Source organism: Lemur catta, chromosome 1 (genome assembly GCF_020740605.2).
Source record: "Lemur catta isolate mLemCat1 chromosome 1, mLemCat1.pri, whole genome shotgun sequence".
Classification (NCBI taxonomy): Eukaryota; Metazoa; Chordata; class Mammalia; order Primates; family Lemuridae; genus Lemur; species Lemur catta.
In genome coordinates this window covers 2,833,586-2,859,893 of record NC_059128.1, presented here as the reverse complement: position 1 = coordinate 2,859,893, position 26,308 = coordinate 2,833,586, and the positions used below count along the sequence as shown (strand labels likewise).

Below are 26,308 nucleotides of genomic sequence, written 5' to 3'. Positions count from 1 at the left end.
GCAGGTGAGGCCACACAAAGTGCTAACCACGGGCTCTGGACACGCAGTTCTCCATGATAAAGGTTCTTTAATTATTTCTTCCCAGCTCTAAAATTGACCTGGTGTCTGCACTGAGCCCAGAGGGAGAGAAAAAACGAGACCCTCCAAGGTGGAGAACGCAAGAACATCAGGCGTCCATGCTGGTCACACGTGGCCAGGATTATAAAAACATCGCAGTGACCTGGGTCCTTTTTGACATTAAACTCTGCAAAAACTTAGAAGTGCTAGAGGAAAAGACCCAACAAGCAGGAATCCTATGTGGTTTTGACCCCTGTGCTGGCTGCCCACAAAGAGGGAGGGTGTGGCGGGGAAGAGGCCAGGATGAGGGGTGCGGAGGCAGCAGACTGGCCCTTTTCCTGCACGCACCCCCGGCCTCAGTGCGACCCCACCTGCCTGTACATGCGCCACACCAGTGGCCTTGGCTGTGCAGGGACAGAGCCAGGACACTGCAGCAAGGCCCTGCAAGCTGAAGCTGGTGGCTCCCCTCACAGCCTGGGTGTCTGGTCCCGATGCCCCAGGTGTGCCACCAGCTTGGCCAGGCCGGCACTGAGGCAGACCAAAAGTTTTAGCTTTAGGTAATTAAGGAGAATGATGATGTCCCACCTCCCAGCCCTGTAACCCCCATCTGCTGCCATTTCAGAATCAACGTGTGCCCTCCGGTCTGACGTGGGTCTCTGCTCTCTCTTGACCTGCTGATGCGAAGGTGCAGGCTACTCCAACGTATCGTACAGAAGGACCTCAACGTTTAAGGGTTCCTGAGATCAGGCTGGGCAGGAAGTACCTGCCCATCAAGCCCGTCCAGCTCCCCAAGCTCTCAGGCCTCTGTGATGCCCCAAGCGAGCCAGGGCGCGCGTCAGGGCCACCACTCACACACAGTCACCTCAACTAAGCAAATTAGCCCAACTGTTTTCCAGAACAGCTCCCACCACTCTCAAAAAACAACACTTGTCCCAAGGGGGACTGAAGCCTAGACACCAGAGTTGAATTGTTTCTGGCCATCAAAAAGCTTCGGCTTGTTTTATCACTGCGTAAGTTGACGTGTTAGCATGATGAAGGCCTTTTAAAAAAAGAGGAAACGCCATGTCCCTGTGCCCATTCACCTAGCCCTTCTGCCCAGGGGTCTGTGCCCACTGTTGGGGTCTTCTGCTGAGGGATCCCTCGAAGGATGAGCCCCGTGAGCTGGGAACAGGAGCACAGGGCAGCGGGCAGCTTGCTCACCAGGGGACGCCTATGGCCACCTGCCGCCCACCCACTGCTGGTCTGGACCCACGTTCTGCCACGGAAAACCGTGGAGCCCAGGGTTCCCGACACTCCTGTGCCTACTTGACTAAGGGGACCGGAAGACGAACCGAAGCAAAATAGGACACATGCCGACTATGGATGTGGGAAGCAGCAACAGGGATATGCAACAGAAAACATATACATACTACAGGCGACAGGAGCCGCAGGCCACATGAGCTCCTGCGTGCGTGACCTCCGGCCTTGCGGGTCCACGTACAATCCCATGTGGCTGAAGCAAAGCAGGTACTCCTCACTTTTGAGCTCCACAGCACAAAGGGCATCAAAAGACTGTTGTGAGAGGAACGTAAGCGAGGGGTCATTGGGATTTACCAGGTTTAGAGACTGCCCATCTCCCTGGATGCTCAACAGAGAGAACCCAGAAGGGTAGCCAACACAGAGCTTGTCCTTGAACACGGCCATCCACTGGACGTTTCCAGGGGCCACAATTTCATTGAACTTTCTGTGGAAAGGTTTAGTTCTCTGGATCTCGTAGCAAAGGATCAGCCGCTTCACGGCGACAAATAAGCAGGTTGCAGAGCTCTTCTTCAGCGTTGCTGTTGCAATGAGCTGGCAGCCTTTTGTTTCCGGAAGCTTGATATCAAAGTTGCCTTCCGCTCCGTCAAAGGACGACCACGGACAGAGATGGACGTGGTGGCTCCGGCCACAGAGGAGGACTATGATTTTCTCTTTGGGAACGAGCTCGATCTGGTACACCTTCTTGCAGTCAGCAGCGCGGACAATCACTGCAGCAGGACAGGCACGTCAGTGTCTCAGTGCAGCTCGGGACCCGCCCCAATGCCCCTGCACCCTCCTCGGCGCCCTCCCACTGTGGTCAGCACGAGTCCGTTCTCACCTGCACGGCAGCGCCTGGCGGCTCCCTGGAGAGGCCGCTCTAACACACACACACACACACACACACACACACACGCACGCACGCACGCACGCGTGCGGCGGGCGCCGGCCTCACACGGGCTCTCACTCCGGAGACCCCAGGGGTCTCCGCTCTGATGCGCCTCAGCCTGCATCTGCTTGGACTCACACACCCCCTCACGGACCAGGGCTCTAGTTGGGAAATGCTTCCGCCTGGGCTGGATGTCATCCCCACGCACTGCGTGGCCCGTGGGCTGGACCTGGACCTTGTTCCAGCTCATCCTTGGACCAAAACACTCTCGGGTTGCATGTGGGGAACAGAGTCACCTCGGACCTTGCTGGGCATCCTCAGTCAAACTCTCTGAAAGCACCCCGCCCCCACATGGCCCAACTTACCCCAGTACTCTAACTGCTTAGGATCGCCTCTCTGGGCTCCCTGAGCCAGAGCCCTTGGTGTGGACCGAGAAGGACTAAACAATCCGGCTGCAGCCACACCCTCTTGCGGGCTCGGCCTTGTTGCTCACAGCACTGTGTGCGTGGAGGCGCCCAGGCTCGCTGGGAAGGGCCCACCGCTCACACGAAACATCACCTTATCCCCAGGGGTGTGTCCCGGAGACCCTGCCCAGGGCCCAGGGCCAGTTCTAGTCTCCCGATGTTTGCATTCCCGGACTCGGGGCTGTAAGGTGGGGCAGTGCACGGATACATCCGCCTTTCCTCACTGGAAAGAGTGAAGTGTCCAGACATGAACTAAATTAAATCTATCTCAAGTGAAGCCATGGTGCCTCCGGGAATCACGCGGCTATTCCTGCTCCTGGGGGGCTTTTCCTGGCCCTCTTCTCCCACTCAAAGGCTGTAACGAGGAACCCTGGTCACCACACATTCGGTGATGGCCACATGCTGACACACTAGCACTTGTGCCATCGACATTGCTGAGCACCGACCGTGGCTTCGCATGGTATTTTCTCAGCTGTCTGCCTTGTGTTCTAGGACACGGTGACTCAATTCACACATTAAGTGAATCTCATGGTCACCCTCACAAGTTCCTGCTGCTGACTCTGTGTCCGCCGGCAGCGGCCAGGCTGGACCTGAGCTGCCCCAGGTGGAAACCGCACCCCGGCTCACTCACCATCTCGGGTGACTTCTATGACGTAGAGCCCTTCTTCTAAGCCAACCGCAATCCTGTCTCCGTCTGTGCGGGGGTGGGGCAAGAACAACGGACACAAAATCAGCACAGTCCACCTTCCAACAACGGGTTCAAACCACGAGGGCCACTGATATATGGATCTTTTTCAACTAAACACAACTTTTTGTACATGTGGGTTCCACAGGGCTGACTACAGGAATTGAGAATCTGTGGATTTGGGAATACACGGGGGGCCTGGCAAGGGTGGGTCCTGCTGCTTGAAATGTGCAGAGAAACTTCCTACAAATTCGAACGCACAACACAACCGTGGTCTGAATCTGTTCGAACGTTCCCAGCGGACATCACGGCACCATTTGAATTGCTGTTTTTCAGGGACGTACCCACGATGGCGGCTGTCAGGACAGCCTTGATGAGGGGCAGCGAGCTGTCGTAGGCTTCCTGTGGAACATGCACGACCTGATTCCTCAGTCGGTTTTTATGCAGGATGGACTGGAGTCCTTCTAGAATGCCAACCCACTTCCTCTTTTCATTCTCATTTTCTGTCAGAATGAGCAGTGAGCTGGTCTTAGAAGGTGCACCTAAGAGAGAGGCTGTCACCTTCACGATAGAAAACAAAACAGACAAAAACAGAAGAGTCGTAAGACAACCAAACCACACCAGATGCCCGCGCCCTGGCCGGAGCCGTTGGCGCTGGAGGTGACGAAGTGCAGGAAGCGCCGGAGGACTCGGGTCCCAGGGCCACGGCAGGGCTGCCACCTCAGTTCCGTGTCCTCCCTGCCCAGCAAAGGGTCACTCGGGGCTCTGCGCCTGGCGGCTCTTAGCAGCAAACAGGAAGGGGGCAGAGTTAAAAATAGGCCTGTGAAGTCCCTTCCTGGTCGGATTTTAGTTAATTTTGCTCTTGCCAAAACTAAGATATAACTGCCCATTTTAAAAAATTGGTTTCTTAATCTTATTAAAATTAAAAAGTAGATTCTCAGAATGTGTCCAGGGAAAACAAGACCTCAAACAGAAACACTCTCACCAAATCATACCCACTTATTAGGAAATGGATCGCCTCAGTTGCTGCAAAGTGACCATCACCTTGAGCACAGTGAGGCCATTTTCTATACTGGATACGAGAGATTGTTTCTGAATAGAGATGTGATTTAATAAAAAATGATTCATAGACTTAGTTTTTTAGTCACCCCAATTTTACTGTGTTTATTAAAATTCCCATGGGGGTTGGGGGGTTCTTTCCCTGATCCACAATCTTCCAGAAACTTCCTAATGCCTCAGTATCTAACATTACTGCAGGGGGGCGGCGCTCTAACGCAGCCAAGCGGTGCTGAGGAGGGACGTGGAAACGCTGACTCCAGTGCAGTCCACGTGGTATCCACCAGGCTGCTTCTAGCAGGAGGTGCGCTGTGGCTAGAGCAGCCCAGGCACAGGCCAAGTGGGCAGGAGTGTCGGGTGTAGGATGGGGGTACAGCAGGGGAGGCGGCTCCCCAACAAGAGGGGCAGAGCTAGGCGGTGCATGGGGGGCAGGACATGCACCAGGACCTCAGCCAGCCGGGAAGGCAGAGAGCTAGGCCGCACTATGAAATGTGCAGAAAAATCACCGTATTTTACCATGTGATTTTTTTTTAATGATTAATGAAATGTTCTCTGATAAACAGAAAAGAAAAAACAGAATAGTTCATACCCTGAATATACATGGAATGTCTCGGCGTGTAGCATGAATGACATCGGAGGCCAGGACCGAGCTCACTGAGAACTCTTCATCTCTGTAAGAAAGAAACATTCACCACACTGGGAGGGACACACACAGGCTGCCCTGTCCTGTCACAACCCTGGCAAAGAAGGGCACTTCCACCATGTGTACCCCACAACAGAAGTAGGCCCTGCCTTTACCTGGGCGAGGAGAGACTCGCCCGGACAGGGCCCACACCCCCACTGAGGCCGCTGCAGGTGTTTCAGTGGCTGGCAGGGCACCAAGCCCTGCTGGTGTGTGTCACACTGTCCCAGCTGCAAGTCCTGCCTTGGCCCATACTTGGCACAACCAGGCGGTCGCCTGGTGAGCCCTTGTGAAGAAGCGGGTGAGGCGTGCCGAGACGAGTGTGGCTGCAGCGTCTCCAACATGCTGCGTCCAGCACAGCCCGTGTGCTGCCGTCAGTGCCTGTGATTTGGGCCCAGTCCAACCTTTTGTCCACTGGTGGCTCTTTACCACCAGGCAGAGGCACAACTGTGCAAGCAAGGGACATGGAAGCTGAATGCTGCAAAGGATCCGACATACCCCGGCTGTCCTCGGCGCACCTGGAGGCAGCCCCGCCCCAAGAACCGCTGCTGGAGACTGAGCCTCCAGGCTGGGCCCAAGCCCTGTGGCAGGAGCCGACCCAGGTGGCAGCGGGAGAGGCTGACGACGTCCAGGCACGCCGTTACATGCAGACGACACGGAGGCTGCTACCGCAGCTCTGCGCACAGGGCCCTGTCGAGCACAGCCTGCCTAGCAACGTGGCAACCTTCACAACAGCCCTCTACGTGGCAGTGACGTGACCCTGTCCACACCTCACAAATGGGAGATGGAGGCTCAGAGATGTCAACCGGAGGGAGGAAGAGGCCCCACACTCTGTGCAGCTGATGCCAGGACGGCGTTGTTACTGCCAGGAGAGGCCAGTAAGAGATGGGGCCATGCAGGGAACGCTGAGGCCACACGAAGCCCACGGCACTAGACGACTCTCACACACCGGGAGTGCTCGCCCCGGTGCCAGGGAAGCACGGGTACCACAGGCCGCGTGGCTCTTCTCTGGGATGTTTTCTGCTTGTTCTTGGGCACGTGGTTTTCTTATGTTAAATAAATGCCTATTTGGCAAATTTTTCAATGCAAAAATATCCAAAGGAAGAAAAGCATGTACTTTAAGCCATAACTAAGCTTTCATCTGTTTTTGGAACAGTACAGCAATTAAGGTGAAGGTAAAAATGAGGTGAAAGATTACCAAGCAACAAACTCTTACTGTGGCTAAAGATAAGTAAGTCACAGTTCACAGAACGAGGACAGTGCCGCACAGACACCAACCTGAGATCCAAGACTTGGCTTGCGACGACCCCAGGCTGGGTGGACTTTCCTTCGGGCAGGTCATACAGGAAGAGCTTACAGTCGCAGACAACCGCGTACGCCCGCTGCCAGCCTTTCTTCACCCCGGTGGGCTTTGGGACCTGCAGACAAACGGGGACTGCGTTCCACTGGGCCAGGGACGGTAGGCAGTGGAGGCCACCAGGTCCCATCAGACGTGGTCACAGCCTCCTTCCAGCTGCTGCCTGACTCCTAGCTCACCAGGACAGCTCCCTGTGTGTCCCTGCCCAGGCTGGTGGCCAGAGCTGTGTCTGGACACAGAGGTCCCTGCCCAGGGAGGCTCAGGGCAGTGCTGGGGAGGGTTCTGTGCATGACAGGAGGTAATGCAGGGGGAACGGGGGACAATTTGCCAAACAGGTGTGTTCACACCAAACACAGAACGTCTGCAATGTTGTAGCTGGACAGGCTACAGCACTTAGAGACGGTCCATGGTGGTTTTCAAACACACTTAGCTTTGGAACTTTTGCCTGTTGGCCAGACACTCATCCCAGGAGGCAGGGACCGAGGGAACCCCTGATGGATTCTGTGTGTTTCTGCGTGGAATCCTCAGGACTCGCGGGTGACTCAGAGCAGCAGCCACGCCGACCTGACCAACTCATTTCCCGGAAGGCCTCCTGGGACTGGCACCAGAGTCACTTCATGCAGCAGCAGGACAGCTTTCGAGAGCAGCTGGGCACTTACTGGTCATTACACATCAAAGACACCGAGGGGTGACCTAGTGGGACATGAACTAGGCTGTGTCAGCTGAGCCGCGTCCCTGGCACCCTCCCTACCTTGACGTAACCTTTGTAGGCCGTTCCTATGCCTCGCTGCACGTCCACGCCCAGAGGCCTCTTCGACTGCTCAGGAGGTATTGGGCACACCTGGGGAGCACTGTCTTTGCAGGACACGTGGCAAGCAAACGAACACACTGGAAAAAAGAAAGAACACTCCCTCAAAACTGGCTTCCTACAAAGCAGAAGTCATTGCAGAACACACAGCCTGAAGAGACAATTTAACGTATCACCAAGAGAAGTCCAGATATCCACTAAGGCAAAAATAGTCTGTAGAACACAAGTTACACAGAAGCTCAGGGATTTTGGTATTGAATGAATTTTCAACCTGCTCAGAGGAGCACTTACAGGGAAAGTGAGACTCATTAGCATTAAGTATCACCACAAAAGCTCGACTGCCAGCCGCATCACACAGGGCCGAGTCCCAACCGCCTCGCAGGGACCCACCCGCAGGCAACTACAGGGCAGTGGTCACCTGATACGCAGGGTCCTGGTGGCCAACCCAAATGCACAGGAGTCGCAGTAACAAAAGAAAATGCTTCTGCTACCACGTAAAATGAAGACAAATATAACAGCTGTTGTGCAGAGCAACGCCACCCCCGACCATGCCCGGGCACCCGGGGCTGGGTACTCGTCTACGCAATGGGGCAATTACCACCCACAGAAAAGGGCTACGTGAGGGGGACGAGACCACGTCCCCAAATCCCAGCACAGAGCAAGAGCACAGCACAGAACCTTAAAAATATCAATAATAATAATGCCTAGAAGCAGAGATAGACCATCGTGGTCATCGGTAGAGGATCTGATAATGGAAGACTTTACAGTTCTTTTCCTTTCTGATTTTAAGCAACCACGGCCGGTGCACTTTATACTAATTCTCAACAGATGACTGGGCAGCCACAGCAGCACCCTGGGGTCCCAGCACAGCAGGGATCCACGCCAGCCAACCTTTACTGAGCATTTATAAAAACAGAGAACCTGCCCTCAGAACCTGCACAACTGAACTTCCCCTCAGACTGGCCTGCCTGGGCGAGAACCGCTCCCCCGGGCTGGCTGCTGCCTGGGGCGGGGCCTGGGGAAGGCCGCACCCACCACCCCGGGCCGGGGCTGACACTCACCCTCGCAGGCGTAGCCCTGCCGGATCAGCCCGACCATGAGGGAGGTGCAGTGGCTGCACTGGGTGGGGCTGGAGAAGGACTTGATGCTGAACTGGTGGGCCTTTGGCTGCAGGGAGAACATCAGAAAGAACAACATCAAGGCCAGTCACAAACTTTGAGGAAAGCTGCGTCAATCTGGTTGAGATCAAATTTATAAACAACTTGGATAGTATCTAGAAAAGTTGAAAACATGCAATTTCTCTTCTCAGTATGTGTGTTCCCTAAGAGGGCTAAGTAATCAAAGAGTAGTGGTGAAGACCACCCAAGGAGCTTGAGCCAGAGAATAAACCAACATATGCTTCCTCTGGTGACGTCTGCTACCGTAAGAGATCTCTGGGCTGGAGTGCCATGGTGGCACAGCCGACGGTCGAGCTCCTGGTCTCCCAGCGGACCAGGACCGGATCTTGGGGGCTGGCCTGGCACCAGAATTTGGGTTGGGCTGTTACCCAGAGCAGCTCTTGCATATGTGACCAAGAGACATGCAAGAAACGTCTATAGCAGAACAGTTCCTGGGAAGACCCACTGTCCCTCGTTGGGAGAACAGACATGTTATGGCGGGGCTACAAGGGAACAGATGTAGGACAGAAGAGCACGGTGCAGACCAGGTAGGACGGTGATTTACAAAGCTCAGCACAGGAAAAATAATACGTTCCTAAGGTGGCTATGGTTATAGATGAAGCCACGTGTCAGAAGCAAAGGAGTGACCAAGACAATTCCAGAGACCAGAGGCAGGATGAGGCCAGGGAGGTTGGCAGGGACGGAGGGCACAGGGCTGCGGGAGGGGCTGTCACAACCGTGACACGTGACGCAGCCTGCAGAGCTGCTGCTCCGTATCCAGTATGTTACCCCCATGAATGACCTCTCTCGACTTGGTCCCTGACTCTCCAAGAGTCTAAAAAGCCAAACCATTAGTTATTCTCACACAAAATCTAGCTCATCTCTAACGGGCATGGCTGCCTGTGGGTGAAACCATAAACAGAGGCCTTGTTGACATTAACGAGGATGACAAAGCCCATGCTAGGGACACAGGGCTAAATGCGTAGCCTTGTCACAAGTGAACTTTTATGATCTGTGTTGATGTTTACAGGAAAAGAAAGGAGACCCTGCAGCAGGGCCCAAGGCTGTCAGAAGGATAACGCAGACCTGTGTGCACCAACGCGTGGCTCTCCAAGATGCATCTATGCTCAAAGCTGCACGTTCAGTGTCGTTCCATGTATGGTGGGGAGAAAATTCTCACCCACAAGCACATGGTTCTCTGGTGCAGACAGACAAATGAAGATAACTTTGGAGGAGGAAGTGGATAGATACATACCACAGAGTGGAGAGGGGACTGTGGTTTGGGGGTGAGGAAAGGAGAATGGGGAGACTGAACTGAGAACCCTCAATTAAAATGCGTTCGTGCAGCATGGCTGGAGTCGAGAAAACACGGGTCCCGACAGTGTCCCGAATTACACATCTTTTTTAATAAATCCTTAACAGAATATGAGGGTCTTATTGTGTGCATAAAAAAATGATGAAGTTCATTTTATTTATACCAAAGTTATCTTCTACAACTAAGAAGGCGCCCTGGGTGAAAAGCAAGGCCCCTACCTTTGGTCCAGCCAGAGCGAGGGCCTGCGTGGTGGGCAACGGCACAGCGGGCGGCCTCTGCGAGGGCCGGGCCATGTCCTGGGAGACAAGCAGGACAGGTGAGCGTCGGCCTAGCCCAGCACCGCCAGACCCCATTTGGGATTTACTTCTCTCTAGAATGTATCAGTAATTAACAGTTCTGCATTTTAATTGGCTACACTGTTGAGACATCCGTCAAAGCTGCCCTCATCTGGCTGATGGACTGACAGTAACTGTGAAAATGAAAGATGGCCTGGGTGCCTGGGAAGAGGTCTAGCTACAAGCTGCACTGCAGGGACAGGTGAGCCAGCCTCGGCGTCTGTTCCTCAAGGGCAGGCTGTGCCACGTGGACAGGAGGGCAGACCCCAGGGCTGAGTAATCAACAGGGCAGCCCTGTCTTACCTCCTGCTGCTCTGTGCTCGCAGCCACGGAAATCGATGGGGACACTTCTGGCTTGGGAGCTTGTGTTTCCTGCTCACTAGCTGAGCTAGTCTGTGAAAACAAAGACAAAGAAATAGTGGGAGGGAAAGGACTTATTCTATAGAATTCAGGCTCTACTTACATGTTCCTTATTTTAAAAATGCATTCTATCGGGACCCTGCAGTCCCAGAAGCTCTTACTCTGGGGTCCTGTCACCCTCAGGTCCTCTCATGGACACGCTGGCTTGCTTTCCCTGACAACCACTGAATTCTAAGGCTGGAGTGGTGACCTTGAGGGCAGGTGGAGTCTGACAAGGCACAGTTACCACCAAAGGTGAGAAGCCATGGGCCTCCCCCTCACGCAGTTCTCCCACGCACTCTCCTGCAGCCTCCCACCCTGGCCGTTTAAAGGGGAGGACCCAGAAAACGTCAACCCTTCTATTTTATTCGTAAGTAATTTTATCTAAACCTGGTAGCCTTAAGATCAATAGCCAAATACTTCTTTTTTTTTTTTTAGAGACAGGGTCTCACTCTGTCACCCAGGCTGCAGTGCAGTGGTGTCATCATAACTCACGGTAAGCTCGAACCCCTGGGTTTAAGTGATCCTCTACCTCAACCTCCTGAGTAGCTGGGACTACAGGTGTGTGTCATCATGCCCGGTGAATTTTTATATTTTTGGTAGAGATAGGGTCTTGCTACATTGTCCAGGCTGATCTTGAACTCCAGGCTTCAAGTGATTCTCCTGCCTTGGCCTCCCAAAGTGCTGGGATTATAGGGATGAGCCATTGTGTCCGGCAGCCAAATGCTTCTTAACCTCATTTCAGGGATCAAGAAGAAAATCTAACAGCAGCAGAGGTCTGTGGGCTTATGAACATCAGTAAGAATTTCCCTAAAAGTTTTATTACGCAGGGAAGGAATGTTTTCTTTTGTTCTAACAACTTAAGAGTTCCAAATTAATTTCATAATGATCTATTTGAAGCTAAAGCTACCAAACTGCTTAAAAAACAAGCTGATTTTAACAAGTATTCCTAAAACTACTAATTCCATCATCAAAAGCCATTACTATTTACAGACCCACATCCCCTGCCTGTGTATGCTTAGTAGCAAGTGTTAGCGCAGAGAAACAGTGTGCCAATGCACAGGTACCTAAAGAGCAGTTTACAGCTGTATGTTGTGTCGACATCAGAATCCCAATGAACCAAATCAGCTAAACACTTTCCAACAGTTGCAATTAATTAGGCTGCTGGAGAAGGAGCCAAATTCAGATGGGATCGCAGTGCGCACACACACAACACATGCACAACTGTGTGCTGCAGGATTTGAATTTGTAGACAAATTCACAGGGGAAAGGCTAGATCAATTAGCCAATTATCAAAGCTAAAAAATGTAAGCAAATTTGCTCCCCAAATAAGGTATGTTAAATGAGTTAGAGTTCCATCTTTAAACAAGGAGCAGAAGAATATTAAGGAATTTAATTTTAGCCACGTAAAAGCCCCACTAGTTTTATTTAGTTGGTTAATTAATCAAAAGGATGCAAATTAAGGAAGAAGAGAATTGAGAAGCTGTTCACTAACAGGAGTGACAGGCACAGGAAGCCGGCACCAGCAGTCACTTACTTCCTCCCAAAAGGCTAGCAGAGAAGATGCAGACGAGGAGGAGAGAGAGTCCTTGGTGGTAGGAGACAGGAGGAACAAAAATGATCATTTCCCACCCAGTAAACAATGACGTGAAAATATATTGACTCAATCTTGGTGGCAAACCATTGCTAGTATTAAGCAACAAGTTTCATGTGTGCAAAGTGGAACAGAAGCTTCTCAAAGATTCTCAGAATCTGGAAACAACTCCTAACATAGACTCTGACTGAGGGTTTTTTCTTTGCAGCAGTAAATGTCCCTCCCCCTCAATCATAGCGGTGTTAGAGAGGGATTAAAAATGGCAGGCGTGCTGGCCACGGAGAGCGAGGCATGCAGATTGCAGCTTCTGTCCATGGTCAACTCTGCGCTGCGTGCTGTCCACAGCGTGACTCACTCGCTGACAGACGCCCCTGGCTGGAAACCCACCCGCCACTGCGCTCTCTACTCTGCCCATTGATTTTACAGAAGAGCCACTGCTTTCTCAGACACCTGCGTCCTGCAAACAAGCACTGTCTCTGTTCCTCTGGCATCTTTACTCACTCCTCACCACGATGGTGTCTAGCACCGCAGTGACGGATCAGGCACAAGGCTCGTGCATCAACAGGTTTGTCAAAGAACAAATGAGCAATTAATTAACAGTAAAAATATATTTGCTTCTTCAAAACTGGGGACTTCAGGGAAAAGACAAGCATTGCCAATTTGATTTAAAAAACTAAACATTTTGACAGGTGAAGGTAAACAGGTCTGTGCTCAGAATGGTTGTGTGCAATACAAACCTGCTTGGACTCTGTAATAATGATCTAGGCTACGATGGCTGGTGCAGTGCACCCCTGAGGAAGGCTGCTGGGGGACAGACCAGCACGGTCCCCTGACTGCTGCCTGATCACAAAGGCAGCAGCCCTGGCAGACAGCACCTCAGCCTGACCACCAATCCCAGCAAGCCGACCTCTGTGTGGGAGAAGTACACAATATCTCCTGCACCAGAATGTTCAACGCACATCTGATCAACAGGAAACACCAGACAAATCCAGAGTGTAGGACAGTCCACAAGCCAATTGCTCTGGACAACAGAAACATATCATTATAAAATGGGGGAAAAGCGGGGGGACACTGTTCCAGATTAAAGGAGAGAAAAGAGACCTGACAACTAAATACAATCAAAATCTCCCACGGGATCCAGCACTGGGAGGAAAAACTGGCTCTGAGAACATCACTGGGACAACACGGGAGATCTGGACTGGGCTGTCCTGTGCCACCAGCGAGTGCCGCGCGTCTCACGTGTGATAATCGCGGCTCCACGGGAGATGTCCTTGATCTCAGGAAGTAAACGCTGAAGTATTTTGGTGTCACTGATGCCTGCATATAATAGTCACTGTCATATACTAGTTCAGGGGAGAAAAGTCTGTGTGTAGAGAGAGAAAGCAAATGTGGCACAATCCCAGGTGAGGGATATATACATGTTCAACATACTATTCCTTCAACTTTCTCATAGGGTCAAAATTTGCTAAATGAAAAGTTGAAAAGCCACCACCACCAACCACCACTTCACTGAAGTTCTACTGGTGAGAGTTGCTTTCATTATTCTAACCTTCTGGCCTGCTACAATGGTTGCTAGCAAGGGTCCGTCCTTAGTCTTTCAGAAAAGGAGAGAAAGACTGCACTGTCTCCACGGAGTGCCACTGACAACCTGCGGCACATAAAGGGAGGTGGGACTCGTCCCCCACTCAACAGCCGCTTCCTAAGCAGACCAGCAATTCATCAGCGGGGGCGGGGCCCATGCGGCCTGGCTTACTCAGCGTGTGTGCCACCTTCAGCTCCAACCCTTGGGTCTTTTCCATCAACCACTGAGGCTGAACTATACAGCTACACAGAAGTCACAAAAGTGGTGACATGACTAAATTATTTGCTACAGTGTGAGAATCTGTATTTAAAAAGTTATCTAAAATACTCACTACACAGTCAGAGGCCTGTGTAGATTTCTCCCCTGAAGACACTGAGCACTTTTTAAATCTTATTTCCACTTAATCTGAGTTAAGAAAGCTTCTCTGGGAGCAGTTCAAATACCTTAAATGTCTCTAACCTTACACATTTAACATGCCAGGTCAATTATGTGTCAGAAAATTGATGAACATCAAATGGTAATTTACTGGTGTGTTGTGGTCCCATGGGTAGTCAAATCATATTATATTATTTCTAATTTATCAAAAATTCACTTGTCACTTTTTTAAACAAATGACTTACTCTAAATGTCAGATCATGCGCAAGGGGTGCAGTGTTGAAATACTCAAAAATAGAATCCTGGAAATCTGGAAGTTTGAGCCCTGTAAGAAAGAAACAAAGAACAGTCAAGGTAAGAAAAAACTTAAAAGACTGTATCTTATTTTTTAGATAGGAAGACTCAGTGTCATCAAGATGTCAATTCTACGTAAGTTAACCAATAAATTTGATGTGATACCAGTAAAAAAAAGTTGGAAAAATACTTGCAACTTACATCATAAACAAAAGGCTCTAATTCCTAATATGCAACAAGCTTCTGGAAATTAAGAACACTAAAACCTTAATTTTCAAAAATGGGCAAAAGATACAAATACATAATTCACAGAATAAATACGAACAGCCCTTAAGCATGTGAAAAGATGCTCAATCTAACTTGTAAGGAAAACACAAATTGAACCTACAGTGAGATGCTATTTGTCACCTATTCAGAGCGGTGAAAGTCCCAATGTCTGAGATCATACTTTGCAGGTGGGTACCAGTGGACAGCTCTGGGGGGGCATCTGTCAGCACCTAGCACCAGCGTCTGTGCACGTTTGCCCTTTGAACAGGCGATCCCACTCCTAGAAATCTATCCCCAAAATACACTGACAAAAATACGACATGCTCGATGCACACAGCCACCCACTGTAGCATGTCCCATGGTGAATGCTGGGGAGGAGCCCGGCACCACACCAGGGGCTGGCACAGCCCACCCGCTGTATGGTGTAGCTGCAAATGGGGCTCGGGACGGTCTCCCCCAGCACAGAATGGAGCCTTCTGTGTAACGGGGAGTACAAAGACAGGTGTGACCGTGTGTGTGGATTTGCTTTATGCTTTCGAGATGGAACAAAGCAAGGACAAATCAGAAACTGGTTACCTTTGGGGAAAGTATCTTTGAATACACTGCTTCAAATTTTGACTTTGGAATTATATAAGTGTTTTATGTAACTAAAAAACTAGTAATCTAAAAGAGGACAAAAGAAAATAAACCACTCAATTAAAAAAGGCTTATAATTAAATAATCCATAACCATGTGATTTTAATTTACCAGTATCTGCTCTAAATTTTTCTTCCATCTTTTTCTTCAAAATTTCCATTTCTTCTAATAATTCTCTGTTTTTGGCTTCAGAATCCTTTAGTTTACTAAAATAAAAAGAAAACAACTTTAAGAGGTCATCCACGTGCTAGTTCAGGGTACACGGGGATGAGAGAGTGGGGTTTCCTCCAGCAGCTGGGAATGTGCCAGAACCCTGCAGGTGCTCAGCACACTATAGATACTGGAAACATTTCAAAATTATAAACATTTAAATATGGATTTTAAGTCATGGCTTAACAAGGTGTATCTCCTGAAGCCCCAATGGAGTTTCTGATGTTCCTAATCTTGTTTCCAGGACACGCAGCCCCGATCGCTCGGCTGTCAGTCCCATGAACGTCCTTCCCAACCATTGGCAAGATGGCGGACTGCACCAGAGAGCACCGGCACCGCCCGAGTGCTGGCAGCCTAGCAGGTCCAGTGGTTTTGTGGCATGGACAGAGAAAGTTAGGCTGCCATCGGGAGCAGGAGGCGTGCTATTAGGAGTGAGGCTCTGCTACTTCTCAGTGGGGTGACGGTGGGCCAACAACATCCACCTCCATGTACCCGCACTTTGGTCTGGTCATGTGCAAAAAGCAGGGGTAACAAGAATGCTGGCCCTACGAGGACGTGGTGGGTTCATACGACTTAACAGAACAAAGTTCTTATAGTAGTTCCTGGCACAAAGGAAATAAATTTAAATGGCAGCTATCACTGTTAATTTTTTTTGGCCCCAAACTAACAGGATTTGGGGCTTGGTGATTCTGTTAGTGACACTGTCACTTCTGGGTCCTTACCCATTTCATAGAGAACTGACAAGGCGTGGCAGAGCTGGCCCTGTCCTCCCATCCCAATAGCTGCTACCACAGGCAGGGAGGCCTGGTTTTTATGAACTCTAGCTCATTATTGTATCCTGTGTTAATATTTTAACACTCAGATATTTTAAGACAGTACCTGCAAATGGTAGACTCTCAACAAATATTTGTTGAATTTACCATTGTTGTCAAAATGGTGTTCTTCTGACTGCTTGAAGTAAGGGAAAGAGTTTGGAACAGGCATGCCATCTTCAACCACTATTTTAAAATATTACCTTTAGCTTAAAAGGAAAAACTCTGAGTTGATGAACAGCACCAAGGTGAGTTAGAAGCCAGAGAGGTACCTGTCAGACGTGTGGCCTCGAGCCTTGCTCCCCAGCACGGGGCATAAGCACCCCGTGCACACAAAGAGACCACAGACCCACACTGCTCTCATCGATCCTTGAGAACACTAGGCACTGCCCCCAGCAGGGGAGGCACATGTGCACACTCCTCTTGCTAATTCTTATTAAGCACCTACTACATGCCAGACACTTGACACTCCTCAGAGCTCTGTCCAGTTGACCTCACTCCCTGGCAATGGCCTGCGGGCAGCAGGCACTGCTGTGCCTATCTTCCAGATGAGGAGAGTAAGGGCCTGCAGGGGTCAGGCCTGCCCAAGGTCACACAGGGCCCAGCTCCCACTGACAGGACCACAGCACAAAGTACCTTTCGAAGGTGAGATTCGTGTCCTTGACCTTCCTCAGCTCCTCCTGAACAAGCTGTTTGGCCCGGATCTCTGCCTCAAGAGCAGACTGCAATTCCAGCCGTGCAGACATGTCCAGCTTCTGACTGCGGCGAACTTTCCAAAGTGGATCCTTTAGACATTGGTTAAAATATTAAAAATGCACTTTAAGCTATTTATTTGTTAAACTAAATTAATGCTGACAAATAAGCAATCTATCTTTGTCTAATCTTAAACCATTTCTATTATATTTTAATATTAACACTCAAATATTATCAAGGACCATCAGACCCAATTTTAATCCTGGTATTTTATAACTTTCATTCTTAGAAATCTTTTAAAAAATAAAATTTATTTCATTAGAGTAAAACTGATTCTACAGTGCAATTTCTGTATGGGTCCATTAGACACTTTTATAAACCATTAGGTTTATACATACATGATGAGGTCTCAGTTATCTTTTTCCTATTTCTGAAAATATTTTGCTATTTCCCCACCCTAGGAATTACATCTTTACTCATTTGTGATTAAAAAAAAGACTAAAATAGTAAGAAAAGGGAAGAGTGATGATCTACAAGGATGAAGCAAGAGTGAAAAAAGCAGCTGATCACATCATCCCTCTGCTTCCGTCCTGGGGGGTCCAGTGTGTTACATCAGCTCGCAGGAGCTACAAAGGAAGTCTGGAGATAGCACCTTTGTAGATTGGTAGACTTTTTTTTTTAAGCTTTCATTGAACACAACTGAGAATTCTTTATTTTCCCCCATAACAGTAAAGAGAAGAAAATTGCCAGAGGAAGACATTTCACAATTATTAGACAATTAGAAGTGGGTGAGGGGAACAGAACGTGGCCTGTTAGCCACATAAAACATGAGAGAAATCTCAGTGAGTCTTCAGATGACATGTGCTAGATGAATTTTCTCCACTGAGTGAACAATATACCTCTAAGGACAGAAAGGAAATATATTCTCATCCAGTTATTCCTTTAACAGAAGAGCTGTTCACAGTATTTTGCAACCATCTCAAAATCCCATTTGAGAATCTCAACCATCCCACTTTGCTAAAAGAACTTCCATCTTTTATGAGGTTTGTGCACAAAATTTTCTTAATGTAGTTAGTAAGTGCTGGCAAAATGTATGTGTAAACATGACTGGAAGAAAATGGAAAACATGGAAATGAAAAAATTTCTGATCATTCTAACTGGTGTTTATAAATCTAAAATCTGAAAAAGAAATTATTCTCCCATTATGGAGCAAAGAACATGGCCGTATTCTTGTCGTCAATAGTAATTATGAGTTGTCAATGTTTTTCAAAAGCACTGTGTTTTGAAGACACGAATGCAGGGAGCGCGGGAAGTCCTGATGAGCGGGGACCTGTCGGGGCTGGATCGGAGGCCTGGCGTCAGTGTTTACAGGGTGGATGTGTCCAGGGTCCCGTGTGATGCAGGCCTAGGAGTTAACTACATTCAAAGGTGCTGCCGCTTTTGGGTAAATACACCTTCAAACCAAGAAAATGTGAAATAAAAAGGAGTTTACTAAATTTAAGTTCTAGACAAAATTCTATATTGTTTTCACTATCCCTTTATTCTTACTTCTATAAATTATTCATAAAATAACTTTTTTTTTAAAAAAAGGGTAAATTGGACCTAGAAAAATGGAAATAAGACGTCCCTGGCACGTGGGGTTGCTGCTGCCCAGGAAGAGGACGGGACAGGGACGGTGCTCACTCAGCCCAGGGCCTGCCGCACTCCGGGAGCTCAGAGACTTACGTGACAGTGACTGCATGAGCGATGTCAGATCAATACAACAAAGCTCCAGAGGGCAGAACCCAATCCTGCAGATTTGAGATTACACCACAGAGCCTCATACTCGGTAATTATTTGCTAAATAAATGAATGATATCAAAAGACACTGTGATGATCTGATAGCTGACAAAATGTTAGAGTTCCTCAAATTAGGGTTAATGTGCACTGGCCACACCAAAGTCTCTCCCACCACTGGAATTCCCTAAATAGTACTTAAACGCTCTATTCATACTTCCAATAAAACCATTAGTGAATCTTTAATAATAAAAATGCAGGCTTTAGAACAAACCCACCAGAGTTCTCGATCCCAGACTAGAAGTCCTCAAAGTCTCCAGCTCTTCAGTCATCTTAGAAGCAAGAGCTTGAAGGTAACCCCGGGCATCTTTCTCGTCACTGACCCTAGAGGAGGGAACAGATGTTCTGTCTTATGAAGCATGACTACCCGTGAACAGAACCAAATAAGAAGGTGGATGTTCCCACCTTCCTTAGGATACAGTGACACAGTATCCTATTAGCCAAAATGCCAGTTATCTTCGGTAAATTAAAGGCTTTCGCCCACAGAGGGTCAGTTCCCAGCTCGCTGGGTCTCCCTAGCACCTCCTGCAGTCGGCCTCAGAGGCTCTCCGCCCCCTTTCATCGAGAATGTGAGGGGGTATGTGCAGCTCAACCCAGGTCCTTCAGTAGGCTGCTGCTGTGTTCCTGCACCTGCAGTCCCGTGTGACGATCGCTGGACAGATCTGCTGCCCCAGGCCTTAGAGGTTCAGGGGCAACAGCAGTGAGACCCACACTCCAGCCTCACGGTGCAGGGCACGGCGTACAGGACAGGGTGACACGGAGGCGGGAGCAAGAGCCTCGCAGACCGAGTGTGGAGTGTCTCTCAGGGTTCACATACCACTGAATGATCTCTGCAATCTGAGCTTCCCAGTGGGCAACTGACTCCTTCTTGGCGGCCAGATCCTGCAGCTCATCCTCCAGCTGTCTATTTTGAGCTGTGAGTTTATCGACAAAGGAACAAAGCTGAAAGAAACAATTTTACCACATAACTCATCAATTTGTATGTTAGCATTATTGAAACTGGAAGTTCTTTCAAAGATTTTAGAAATTTTCTTTAATCGTTATGAGATTTTTCCAAACTAAGTTCATGATATGAACCTTTTCATTGCATCTAACTTAAGTCACATTTCAATTCAAACCTAAACCTAAAACTCATAGAGCTAGTGATATCAGGTCATTAGCACCTTTTAACTCAATGAAACATCCTACATAAAAGACCAAACATATTACCTCATTGAAAAATTAAAGTATAGTCATGTGTCATGTAACAACAGGATACGTTCTGAAAAAGGCGTCAGGCGATTTTGTCGTGCAAGCATTCAATGTATTTACACAAAGCCAGGCGGCACAGCATACTGCACACCTAGGCTCTACAGTACAGCCCTGGGCTCCCAGGCTACAAGCCTGTGCAGCGTGTTACTGTACTGAATGGTACAGGCAGCTGTAGCACAACAGTAAGTGTTTGTGTATCTAAACATAGAAAGGTACAGTGAAAATACGGTTTATAACACCTCCACTGTATATGCGGTCTGCTGTTGAGCAAAATGTCATTACGTGGCATGTGACTATATTTTTTAAGACACCAACTTCCAATACTCTAGAATGAAAAAATTACAACGTCCACACAAAGTGGCAAACTCAGCTATCTTAAATTACCTTTTCATTTTCAGCTGTTAACTTCTTGTTCTCATCAAACAGCAGCGCTCGTTCCCGCTCGTACTTATCTTTTACTGTACCCACTGCCTCCTCCATCTCGTTATGCCTGCGGAGGTGAGCGAGAGAAACAGCCTTCAAAGTTTGTAACTTGGTCAGTGCTCGTACTACGCACGGGTATAAGCTTCCATTCCCTACATTGAGGAGCTCGTGAAAACTTACCGTTCTCGTTTTGACTTTTCTAACTTATCTTTTAACATTAAGATTTCTTTCTGCAGGGCCAACTGGTGGCTTTCTGAGTCATGCACCTCCTTCTTCACATTTTTCACTTCTAGCACGTGGGAAGCCTCACGTCTGACCAATTCCTCTTCATAAAATAAGACTTTCTTCTCAAGTTCGGATTTTATTTTGGAAATCTCTTGCTGATGCTCTAAAGTGGCACCTGGTCCCCGGCCTCCTTGCTTCATCTGAAGATAAAGGTTAAAATAACTTGACAAGTCTGTGTCCTCTCTTGAGGGTCACGCTGTCCTTTAATCCCTAGCATGTGCAGGCACCTTCCCAATGAACACGCTCATGCCAGGGCTGCACCAAATGACGTAGCTGAGCTGGGTAACACGATCCAGATTTTAGGGAGGCGCAGTAGTTGCCTTGCAGAGGGGACCTGCCTGGGAGCCCAGAGGTTCCGTCCCACACAGTCGTGACCTCATGATGGTCATTCATTCACGTGACAACATTCTTTTTTTTTTTTTTTTTGAGACAGAATCTCGCTTTGTTGCCCTGGCATCAGCCTAGCTCACAGCAACCTCAAACTCCTGGGCTCAAGCGATCCTACTGCCTCAGCCTCCCGGGTAGCTGGGACTACAGGCATGTGCCACCATGCCCGGCTAATTTTTTCTATATATATTTTAGTTGGCCAGATAATTTCTTTCTATTTTTAGTAGAGATGGGGTCTCGCTCTTGCTCAGGCTGGTCTCGAACTCCTGAGCTCAAACGATCCGCCCGCCTCGGCCTCCCAGAGGGCTAGGATTACAGGCGTGAGCCACCCTGCCCGGCCGACAACATTCTTTTGAGGGCTGACTCCATGCCGAGCCCCCTTCTAGTGACAGCTGACACCGAGGTCTGCTCTCATGTGGTGAGGGTGGGGGACATTGACAGCAAACCAGTAAAGCAGCAGATGAGAGGCTAACCACGTGATAAGGAATGGTGGGCACACAGGGAATGGTTACGGATGGCATCTTTGAGGCAGGGAGTGACCTATGAAGTGAGATATTGGGCTGGGGCAAAAGGCACAGGCTGGGGCGAGGGGAGTGAGGCGGGAACATGCTGGCTGTGCTCGTGGCATGGAGAAAGGCTGGGCAGGAGGTGTGGGATGGCACTGCCAACTGGGCAGTAGGGTATGTTGCTAGGGACCAGGCAGGAGGGCAGCTGAGAGCTGCAGGAGCCCACCGGGGCCCTGACCACACAAGGGAAGCACTGCGACTTCCAACTGACAAGCTCATGCTGGTTGCCACGTGGACAGGAGGCTGGAGCTGACTGAGGAGTGGGGGGCCTTGGGCAAAAGCATGCCGAGGTCTGGGCAAGCCACACTGTTGGCGGCTGGGTGGGGGTGCACAGACGATGGAGAGCAACAGACGTCTGAGGCACATGCGCTGCAGGAAGAGCAGATGGATTCCCCAAGGCGCCCACCTCACAGGGAAGGAAACCCAGGCTGCGATACGCCGACCAGGGGGCCCACCCTCTGGACCCCTCGCCCAGGCGTGGCTGCTGCAGCCTTCTGTGTTCACCCCTTCCCCGGTCTCCCTGCTGCCCTCCGGCCCCACAGCTGAGCTGGACGGATGACTAGCCTGTCTGTTCCACAGGCAGCATCGGGCCAAGGGCTTGAAGGGGCTTTTCCAAAACTGAACTCTGCTCAATTTAGAAAACCAGGATATGAATAAAGATTTGAACTGATGTTAGTTTACTGGGACTTACGAAGAACTGCCTGAAGCTTTTACATAAAGAAAGAAGTGAACTTGGTTTTTAAGAATGGAAGCTGTGGTGAAGGCTGGGGTCGCTCCCCTTCCCCCACGTGGCCTGTGCCTTATCTGCAGCTGCCCTGCATGGAGCTCAGTCCCGACAAGCACATGGAGTGAGATGACTCCCACACGACGGCGTTAGGATGAAAAGCTTTCTCTCTCGGTTAAGAGCAAAGACCCCAACCCAGCACTACCTTGAGGGCCTCAAGCTCACTTTCTATTTGCTTGGAGAAGTTCTCGCTGTGCTCGCGAAGCTTGCGCTCCTTTGAGGCCTCGGCAGCTGCGTCCTCGAGCTGAGCTTCCAGCTGCAGAAAGAAGAGCCACTTCTTATTAACACCAAACAAGCACCATGTCACCAGCGAGCTTGTCACCCAAAGGATTTCGAAGAGAACAAAACCTTGAAGGATTTTTATACTTCTTTACCCTTCATCAAATTTTATCACAATTAACAGTTGAGAAATACACTTGGGGGCTGAACTGGAATGACAGGTTAGTAACAAGTTAAATTATAATTTAAATGGATAATTTGAGATTAAATTCCAAGAAAGATACTGATTTGTGAAAACAAGTGCTTCTGATGTCTGTACAACAGAGATTCATTTTTTATAAGGACAATTTCAAACACACACGAAAGGAGAGAGCAGGACACGAGCCCCGCGCTGCACCAAGTTTCCTCTACGCAGATCCCAACGCCGCGTCACTGCAGCAATATTTGGAATGGTAACTCTTCACTAGGGGCCTGCTAACCTGAGCTGTGATCGGCTGCAATGACAAATCTATCTGGGTTGCAAAATAAACTGAGAAGGCCGGGTGCGGTGGCTCACGCCTGTAATCCTAGCACTCTGGGAGGCCGAGGCGGGTGGATCGCTCGAGGTCAGGAATTCGAGACCAGCCTGAGCGAGACCCCCGTGTCTACTAAAAATAGAAATAAATTATCTGGACAACTAAAAATATATACAGAAAAAATTAGCCGGGCATGGTGGCGCATGCCTGTAGTCCCAGCTACTCGGGAGGCGGAGGCAGTAGTATTGCTTAAGCCCAGGAGTTTGAGGTTGCTGTGAGCTAGGCTGACGCCATGGCACTCACTCTAGCCGGGGCAACAAAGCGAGATTCTGTCTCAAATAAACAAACAAACAAACTGAGAAGAAAACGAATAGCTACTCTAGCCCGGGCAACAAAGCGAGATTCTGTCTCAAATAAACAAACAAACAAACAAACAAACAAACTGAGAAGAAAACGAACAGCTATTTTGAGGCTAAATAACAAAGAGCCCTGAAGGTGAAAGGAACGAGAGCCTGTGCTTCCAGGCCTTCTCATTCACCGCATTCATCGAGTAAACTTGAATAGAATTTTATCCTAAGCATTGCTTAAAATATGGCACCTACTAACAGCGGAGCACTCACAGCATCCAGGACAGCAGTTCTCAAAGTGGGGGCTGAGGACCCCTGGGGTCCTAAGACCCTGTGAGGGGTCCATAAGGCCCCTATCAGTAGGAGCCAGGTTTTCTTCATATACTTTTTCCAAAATAGCATAATAGATTCAATGTAGAAACATACATGAGAACCAAGGTGTTTTCTGCGTATGTTAAAAAAAGTACAAAAATGTAAAAAATGCTACTCTTCTCACTAAATTGTTTTAGAAATAGTTGTCATAAAAAATGTTATTTATGTTAACATATAATGGGTTTATCACTGTAATGAAAAGAATTCTCAGTTTTAATTTCTACCATGGTACATATTAAGAGCTATAACCAAAATAAATAAAAGCTCTTTAGGGTCCTCAATAATTTTTAAGAGAGAAAGGAGTGCTGAAATCCAAAAGTTACAGAACCACTGATCTAAAGCAACTGACTTGAAGTATACCAACCTGCGACTGGTTTTTCTCTCATCCAAGCACTACCCAGGACGGACCCTGCTTGGCTTCCGAGATCAGACAAGTTCAGGGTGGCATGCCATAGACATGCGACTGGTTTTTCTACGTACACCTACCCCTATGTGGACTACACGTGCTCATGTTCACTCAAGCCATCCCATATCACATCATGACATAAATACTTTTTATTTATTTAAAACGGAATTTTTAAAATTAGTACTACAGGAACCTCTTGCAATAATTTCACAAATATGCTGGGCACAGGCCTGTTAATCATAGCACTTTGGGAGGCTGAGGCAGGAGGACTGCTTAAGATTAGGAGTTGGAGACCAGCTTGGGCAACTTAGTGAGACTCTGCCTCTACAAAAAAAAAAAAATCAGCCAGGTGTGGTGGCGCATGCCTATAATCCTAGCTACTCGAGAAGCAGAAGCAGGAGGATCACCTGAGCCCAGGAGTTCAAGGCTGCAGTGAACTATGATTGATTGCATCACTGCACTCCAGCCTAGATGACAGAGTGAGACCTTATCTCAAAAAAAAAAAAAAAAAAATCACAAATAGATATTGAGGGATGAGAATTACAAAATAAATGCTTTAGCAGATCAATTTAAAGTTAAGATCCATTTTAAAGTAATTTATGTAATGCAGCCTGAGTTTTCAAAGCTGTTTTATTAAGATCATATAAACTCCAATCAATACAATCCCTCAAACATCTAAAAAGTCTACCTCTTTCCTGAACTTCTCGGATTTGCGGATTTCCTGCCGCATTGAGTCAATTTTCTGCATGGCCACCTCCATCTCCTCCTCTTTGTCCCTGAGCTGCCGGGACACCTTCTGCTTCTGGGAGCGGAGTTCCGCCATGCGCTCGTTGAGCTCTGAGAACTCCTGCAGGGCCAGCTTTCGCTGCTGGTGGGCATCTTTGAGTTCTTTGGCTTGAGATTTCAATCGCTCTGAAGCTTCAACCAATTGCTAAATAAAAAGATTACAGATGTTATAGATGTTTTACATTTGCTTACCAAAGATTTAGAAGCCTAGAAGGTCAGTCTTACACCACATCCAAGAGTGAAAAGTGATAACCAATGCTGGGTGTAGACCAGAGCCACAGATCCAAGAACTGACCTTCTTGGAAAAAGCCCATTGCTCTGCCCGACCCCAGACACACATGCAACTAGGAAGACCACGTGGGCTCAGGTCCTCAGCACCAGCTCCACACCAGGAAGACCCTGCAACCACACGAAGCAGCCTGCTCACAGGACTCCTGGCCCCGTAATGTCAACCTCTTCCCAGTGTCACCCACACAATCACAGAGGTGGGTGAAGCACAAAGGTGGGTAATTCAATCTAGTCACTTAAACACAGCAAAAACAGAAAAGAGCATATAAACATGAAAATGCTTAGGATTTGAATCAAAGTGAGGGACTGTATAAAAACAATCACTGGATAGCTAGCCCTTCACTAGAGACTAAGGTATGGATACTGGTTGTCCCTCTGGGAGCAGAGCTACACCTGGGCCTTACCACTGGCTACACTGACAGCCTTGGCTTCCCTGCAGCCAGTGGTCAACAACCTGGCTGTTCAGTCACTGTCATTCCTGCTGGTCTAAGACTGGAAGTGACAAGACCTGCAGCAACCTGGCAGGGCAGCCCCCACAAGGGGAGCAGGACCTCCTGGGCCCTGGCCCAGCGAGTTACTATCACTACCCCAGAGCAATAGGGTGCACTTCTAGATGAATCACTGCAGGCGGAATGACACTACAGATAAACTTAAGAAAACAATTTGGGTTTGAAATCTGGCACATTTTAGAGAACAGATCACAAACTACAGGTTGAAGAACTTACGTGTATAAATGAATGTATTTTAGAAAACATGAACCTAAGTGTAGTTTTATTATAATATAATGGCAATTCAGCATAAAGCTTCACGTATCTTACTGAAAATCAACTTATAAAGGAGTCACGAGGAGGGGATCACCCAAATCTTAACGAATGGTCTCTTGCAGTTCCCTGTCACCACC

General features: G+C 48.7%; 1 protein-coding gene across 3 annotated transcripts in view; it reads right to left on the bottom strand.

Moving 5' to 3' along the window:
* CDC42BPB (CDC42 binding protein kinase beta) overlaps positions 1–26,308 on the bottom strand; it is a 117,082-nt gene that overhangs the window by 9,894 nt on the left and 80,880 nt on the right. The window contains exons 13-31 of one of the 3 annotated variants that reach the window (XM_045560172.1): positions 25,022–25,264; positions 22,620–22,730; positions 20,633–20,877; positions 20,414–20,519; positions 19,596–19,720; positions 18,997–19,102; positions 16,886–17,034; positions 15,339–15,433; positions 14,276–14,355; positions 12,017–12,067; positions 10,384–10,473; positions 9,964–10,041; positions 8,335–8,440; positions 7,217–7,353; positions 6,387–6,526; positions 5,016–5,097; positions 3,715–3,931; positions 3,317–3,379; positions 1,467–2,063 (exon numbers count right to left, since the gene is read on the bottom strand). In XM_045560172.1, the coding sequence (XP_045416128.1) occupies positions 1,467–2,063; positions 3,317–3,379; positions 3,715–3,931; positions 5,016–5,097; positions 6,387–6,526; positions 7,217–7,353; positions 8,335–8,440; positions 9,964–10,041; positions 10,384–10,473; positions 12,017–12,067; positions 14,276–14,355; positions 15,339–15,433; positions 16,886–17,034; positions 18,997–19,102; positions 19,596–19,720; positions 20,414–20,519; positions 20,633–20,877; positions 22,620–22,730; positions 25,022–25,264 (2,821 nt within the window). The remainder of the gene's footprint in view (positions 1–1,466; positions 2,064–3,316; positions 3,380–3,714; positions 3,932–5,015; positions 5,098–6,386; positions 6,527–7,216; positions 7,354–8,334; positions 8,441–9,963; positions 10,042–10,383; positions 10,474–12,016; positions 12,068–14,275; positions 14,356–15,338; positions 15,434–16,885; positions 17,035–18,996; positions 19,103–19,595; positions 19,721–20,413; positions 20,520–20,632; positions 20,878–22,619; positions 22,731–25,021; positions 25,265–26,308) is intronic. The other 2 variants (XM_045560190.1, XM_045560183.1) reach the window with 2 other exon arrangements.